General features: G+C 37.7%; 1 protein-coding gene across 4 annotated transcripts in view; it reads right to left on the bottom strand.

Moving 5' to 3' along the window:
- The window catches only part of N4bp2l2 (NEDD4 binding protein 2 like 2), a 113749-nt gene that overhangs the window by 20365 nt on the left and 86412 nt on the right, over positions 1-6972 (bottom strand). For 2 of the 4 annotated variants that reach the window (XM_074043574.1, XM_074043575.1), the window contains 3 exons: positions 6270-6355; positions 5232-5281; positions 2901-3075 (listed from right to left, as the gene is read on the bottom strand). In XM_074043574.1, coding sequence (XP_073899675.1) covers positions 5246-5281; positions 6270-6355 — 122 coding nt within the window. In that variant the 3' untranslated portion in view covers positions 2901-3075; positions 5232-5245. Of the gene's footprint in view, positions 1-2893; positions 3076-5231; positions 5282-6269; positions 6356-6972 lie in introns of those variants that run through there. The other 2 variants (XR_012436263.1, XM_020176842.2) reach the window with 2 other exon arrangements.

Here is a 6972-nt window from a genome sequence, read left to right as displayed (position 1 = left end):
ATAGGTTCATTACAAAGTCACAAATGCTTTGTTGTTGAAGGCACCTAAAAAAGCAAAAATTTTCCAGGAAGAGGTTAGGGGAAAGAAAACAAGGAAGAAAGTAATGCTGATTATGTCAGCATCCTATTATGGGTCAGATCTGGGCTGAAGCAATTCCATTCTGGGCCAAAGGGAAGATTGCTTCACAAGGGATCCAGGAGCTACTGAGAGCAAGTGAACCCTGCAGCAGGGAGTCTGTCTAGAAGCCAGATAAACTAAAAACTGTGTAAAGTGGACATCAGAGAAACACTGTGCTATTTTAAATAAAACATTATTTAAATTAAGCAAACTGACCACCAGCATTTAAATGTCACTCCCTCCTTGAAACCCCACTAAAATGTAAAGTTAGTTTTGGGGGTTTCTTTGGAGGAAATGTTGTTTTGTTATTATTTTTGTTTTAAACATAAACCATAAGAAAAGAGAGAAAATCACAGCAACAGAATTTTGGAAACTAAAGAGCAAAAGGCCAAGTGTTGATTAATTTGGCCAAAAAGACCCCCTTATAAAGAGCCAAGAAACAAAATTTAGCCAGCATAACCCACAAATCCTAGGAACTGGAAGATCTGGAGCTGGAGGTGGAGCGCTAAACAGCAAGGTGAGTTCAAAATCTGTTTAAGAAACAGACAGCTGGGCAACAGTGGCTCACGCCTGTAATCCTAGTTACTCAGGAGGCAGAGATCAGGAAGACTGCAGTTCAAAGCCAGCCCAGGCAAATACTTCACAAGACCCTATCTCAAAAAACCCTTCACAAAAATAGGGTTGGTGGAGTGGCTCAAGGTGAAGGCCCTGAGTTCAAATCCCCGTACTACCACAAAAAAAAAAAAAAGAAAAGAAAGAAAGAGACATTAGAGCTGATGATGTGGTAGAACAGGCCAAGACCCTAGGTTCAATCCCCTATACCCCAGATGAAACAAATACACACCCCTCCCCCACACCTAAAGGATTGTTCCCTGAAGAAGGTAAGACAGGATCAGCAAGGAAGAGCTTAAAATAAGACAGGCAGGGCACCTTTTCTGAAAACAGGGATTAAGTAAATGTCTACACGTTGAATAGTGAGTAGACAATCACCCTTAATTTATACTTTTCAAAAATGAATTTTTATATTTTAAGTACAACAAAACTAAAATAGAATAAAAATACTAAAATAATTATAACAACTCTACTATACTATAGATCTCCTAATCCCTAACCAAAATCTTGGGGGTCAGATATGTTCCAAAACTCAGAAAGTATTTGTTTGTTTGAAGTAATGCAGTACAAAAATACATTACCTTATATTCCGAGTGGGGTCTGGGGCAACCCCTAGTAAATACACTTAAATATATACCAAGTTAGATAAATAAAGAATAAAATTAACCACCTATCCATTTGGGTCAGGCTTATCTGATAAATTAATTTTAATTCCAAACTTATTTTACAAATCAAAACAGTCTAGGGGGGTGGGGGAGAGAGGGTGCAGGGCAGGGCAGAGGGGAGAAATGGCCCAAACAATGTATGCACATATAAATAAATTAATTAAAAAAAAAAACTGTGCCTGCCTGAGGATAAGGGAAAGAGAAAGTTATTTGTTTATTTGCAGTACTGGGGTTTGAACTCTGGGCTTTATACTTGGTAGGCAGGTGCTCTACCACTTGAGCCATTCCTCCAGCCCTATTTTGTGTTGGGTATTTTTGAAATAGAGTTTCTCAAACTATTTGCCCTGGCTGGCTTTGAAACATTATCCTCCAGATCTCTGCCTCATGAGTAGTTAGGATTATAGGCATGATCCACCAGTCTAGTATTGCAGAGATTTTGTGTGTGTGTGTGTGATGGGTTATTTTGAGATAGAGTCTCCTGAACTATTTGCCCAGGCTGATTTCGAACCTTGATCCTCCTGAGCTCTGCCTCCTGAGTAGCTAGGATTACAGGCATGAGCCACCAGCACCCAGCTTCAGAATTGCAGTTTCAAGAAATGTAGAGTTCTGCATCATTCTGAGTGAGGCTAGCCTGGCCCAAAAGACCAAAAATTGTATGTTCTCCCTCATATGTGGACATTAGATCAAGGGCAAACACAACAAGGGGATTGGACTTTGAGCACATGATAAAAGCGAGAGCACACAAGGGAGGGGTGAGGATAGGTAAGACACCTAAAAAATTAGCTAGCATTTGTTGCCCTTAACACAGAGAAGCTAAAGCAGATACCTTAAAAGCAACTGAGGCCAATAGGAAAAGGGGACCAGGAACTAGAGAAAAGGTTAGATCAAAAAGAATTAACCTAGAAGGTAATACACACGCACAGGAAATTAATGTGAGTCAACTCCCTGTATAGCTATCCTTATTTCAACCAGCAAAAACCCTTGTTCCTTCCTATTATTGCTTATACTCTCCAACAAAATTAGAGATAAGGGCAAAATAGTTTCTGCTGGGTATTGAGGGGGTGGGGGGGAGAGGGAGGGGGCAGAGTGGAGGGTAAGGGAGGGGGTGGGGGCAGGGGGGAGAAATGACCCAAGCCTTGTATGCACATATGAATAATAAAACAAAACAAAAAAAAAGAAATGAAAGTTCTGGAGATGGATGGTGGTGATAATGGGATATTAGTAATGTATTATACTATACTTAAGAGTGATTAAGATGATAAATTTTATTGTGCATTTTATTACAATAAAAAAATTGGAAAAACTTTTGGTTTTCAGAGCCTTTTGGATTTTAGAACTCTAGCAATGTGATCATAAATCAATACCTGGACATAGGGCTTACCCTTCCAAACCTAATGCAATTTCAAAAATAAGCTTCTTGAGTTTTCTGTGCCTTATTTTCTTCTATAAAACAAAGTTACTCAAGCATCTTCAAATCAGATAATAAGGTGTTTAAACTGTTACCTCTTCAGTTGAGATTTTTATTATTCAGACAACTTATCAAGAACAGTTGGACAGATCATCCACACTAGCGTGGGTTGCCAGTGGGTATATCCTGGATGGAATCCTTCAAGTCAGCACTGAGCTCTGATTTTCTCCATGATCGGGATCTGCAACAGCACCTCCGAGGCCACAGAGTCAGCTACAAACAAACACAAACCCACATGAAATGGTGAAGGAAGTTTGTTTCCAGGTTCCCAGCCTTTGCTACCCTGTGGTGCCTCTTTCCTAGCATCCAGGACTTCCAGCTACCACTCATTCTCACTCTCCCCAGTTATGCTTCATGCAAGAGTCCATTTCCAAATCGAAACTAGTTCCCATTCCCTGAGGTTCAGCTATTTACATTACAAAAGGTTAATAACAATTACACTAATTCACAAAAATGTTTTAACAACTTTCTTGGGTCAGTGTATTCCTCTTCCCAAATAATGCGAATGCTATTTTGCCAGGAAGCATTTCAAAGGCAATGCTTTTTACCCAAGGAAGTAATTAGGGGAAGGGAATTAATTCCATATTAAGAGTCTATTACTTAGCCTGGAACCAGTGGCTCACACCTATAATCCTAGCTACTCAGGAGGCAGAGATCAGGCAGATCAGGTTCAAAACCAGCCCAGGTAAATAGGTCACAAGACCCTATCTCGAAAAACCCTTCACAAAAATAGGGCTGGTGGAGTGGTTCAAGGTGAAGGCCCTGAGTTCAAACCTCAGTACAGAAAAAAAAAAGTCTATTACTTCTCAGGCACTATGCTAAGTACTTTGCACAATTATTTCTTTTAAAATCCCTGTGACAGGTTAATATTATAGAATTATTTTTACAAGTAAAGAAACTGAGGTCTGAGGTGACTTGTGCAATGTCACATGGCCAGGCAGCGATACTCTAGGACAGGAACCAAGCCTCTTTCTATCATCTCACATCCCTGAAGGAGTGCCACAGCATCAACACCTTGCGGCTACCAGAGCCAAACAGATTCTCCTGCTAATTGCCTCTTTCTAAATTTCTATTTACCCCTTAAAACTACTCATCTGAACCAGGCCTCATCTCTACAGTTTGCTAAGCACAAAACAGTGAGGCTGTTCTCAGTATAATTGTAAAAACCTGCACATTGCTACAATACCCATAGAATGTCCCCATAAGAAAAGATTAAACATTAGAATCACTGCCTTGGAGAGTAGGGCCACAGAGGGCAGTATAGAGTAGAGGAGCTCCATCAAAACTAAAGTAGGATCCAGAAAGGATCCTTGACACAAGCTGTTCTAATTTAGCAGGTAGCAAAGACTCTCCAATTGGCCACAGCTAAATATAGCAATGTTTGTTGCATGCTGCTTGATGCAACATGTTGGAGATTCCACATGGGAAGGAAAGTAAAAAACTCCCTTCCAAATTTTCATTCCTATAAAGTATACACCAGGGGAGTGGGAATACTTTCATGGCTATATCATCAATGTAGAGAACAACTTCTGACAAAAGGCAACTCAATAAATGCTTGTTGAATAAATGAATGAATGTTTTAGCCTCCTTTCTCTGAATTCCTCATAATCTCCTACCTCTTCCTGTACCATATTTATCCCACATTATCTAGAGGGGGGTCCCTCCAAATCTCTAAACTCTTCTCCTAAATATTCAGTTCTTCTCCCTCTTCTTTCAGCAGCAACAGGTTTAAATTAAACAAAAATATTTTTACTATATATGTATTTCTCATTGAGAAATTAAAACACAAAATACTCCTAGAAATAAGAGATAAAACAAAGAAAGAAAACATATGGTAAATGCACAGTGCATTCAATTCTTATCAAATGCAGACACATAAACACTGAAATTGTAGCAGCTGTGTTTGTCTCATAATTTAGGCATTTGGGGAAGAAAAGTACAATGTTTTCATTTTAATATTAGCTTGATGTCAAGTTTAAAATGTAATGTGAGTATATCTACCATTTTACCTCTTTTCCTAGAGAATCTCTCAACATAATATGTAATATAACCTATATCCCCTCCTACTCCTGGTCAGGAGAGAAATCTCTCATAAATTGTGTGTTGTCACAATGCTCTAAAATATGTTTTAACTGATGAGGTGGGAAAATAAATTTAGTAACAACAAGCTAAGCTTTGTTATATTTCGCAAAAAGATCTACATTTAAAGAAATAAAAGCATCACATGTGCAACAGCACACAGGGTTGCTATGGTAACAAACTACTTTTTTTTTATATTTTACTCTTCAACATGAGCTATTACAACCCAATAATGTCAACATTCACCTCCTTCTGGTCGTATAGAGGTCTCTGGAATAAGTTGTACTTACTGTTCAAGGGATTTTCATTTTAACGTATTCTTCTTATTCTTCTGTCTTTTCTAGAAATTATAATAAAAATACATAAAACAATGATTACTATTTAATATTGGAGATAAGTTTGCACTGTCATTTTACTGATGTAGACACATTCCTAAAATGACAAAAAAAAAAAAAACCATTACAACCACAAATGTCAATCTGAACATTTGAATGTTGCTATGTGTACGTGTAAGGTCTCCAAGGGAAAGACATAAGAAACTTATAAAAATGTTTATTTGGTGTTACTACATGGGAACACAAAACAAATCTATTTTCCAACACCTGTACTTATAAAAATAGGTAAGAAATACCTACCATATTATAATCCTAAGATACCAGCTCCTAATTTTTTACTAAATTTCCATTTTACTATTTATTCTGAAATGTACTTCTAGCATTTCTTCTGGGCTCATTTAAATCACTATCAATGAATGTGAACAGAACCCCAGCCATCTCCATTAGATTAGCCTCAGGCTTTTCCAGAACTTACATTTATCCTCTTTCTAACTATGGGACACAGTCTTCCTCCACCCACCTGGAAAATGAACAGCCCTCAAGAATAGGCATGTCTCTCACTGTAGATCAACGGTCATACCAATAATGAAATGCTCTAACTTAGGTAAATATGAATGTAATTTGTAGCAGTTACTCTTATCCTAACAGGATAAGATTGAGAGCTTGATAGGAGAATGGATATAATGAATAATGAACTTTCCTAAGATGGATACCTCATTCATTCACAGTGCTGAAATGCACACATTTCAACAAAGTTAGGGGATTAAATACAACTTTCTCTTATGACTAATTGAAAGAAAACGTGCATATTTACCTACCTGTCCACATATATTCTTTTTCCAAATTAAAAAACAAAACCTAATCCCCGCTCTCTGCTTGCACTGTTTTCTAATTTAAGGGGTATAGTATTTCTCTGTTAAACTTTGTAAACAGATTTTCTCCAATTTTATTTTTAAAGAAACTGGAGCTTCTTTGAAAGCTATAAAAATATACCTCTACTGACATCTTCCATTGCAAATAGATCATCTTCAGTGTCTTCCAGTCAAGGGGAATCATATAGTCATCAGGCAACAAGGTTTCTATGAAAAAAAGGGGAGCAAGTTTCATCTTCAGTGTCACACAGATTTTCACCCTAAAATGTGAAGCTATGCAAGCATGTTAGCTGGGCTACTGTCATATTAAAAGTCTGGTTTTGAAGATATTTCAGTGATGGTTAAAGCAAGGATTTGTCTGAGAACTCAATTAGTAAACAGTAACCAGACTCAATGAAAATCCTTTATATCCACACACGCAAAATGATTTGTATCATAGTTTATATTCTCATGTACTTATAAACATATACAAATCAATGTATACACATATAATAGTTTCAATAGTTCAAGTGGTATTGCCAAAAGCATAAAACTTAGGTGACTTCCTTTCCTGTGACATGTTTGAAACATTATAACCATAGCCAAGTGTATTCTTCCTACAAATGTTCCTTCCACATATGAGTGGCTGGGAGGTGAGGGTTCAGAAGCTCATATACAAGTCTAAGGGTTAACACTACCATAACACGTCAGCCCTCCCAAACCACACACACACACACACATGCATGCACACACGTGCGTGCGCGCTTTCCTATACTTACATAGTCCTAGCCCTACATGTAGTTTCCTTTCTTATATGTATGGCCGTATTATATATAATCCTACTG

The sequence above is a fragment of the Castor canadensis genome, chromosome 10, assembly GCF_047511655.1.
Source record: "Castor canadensis chromosome 10, mCasCan1.hap1v2, whole genome shotgun sequence".
NCBI lineage: Eukaryota > Metazoa > Chordata > Mammalia > Rodentia > Castoridae > Castor > Castor canadensis.
Note: the sequence above shows the minus strand (reverse complement) of the source record. Positions and strands in the feature narration are given on the sequence as shown.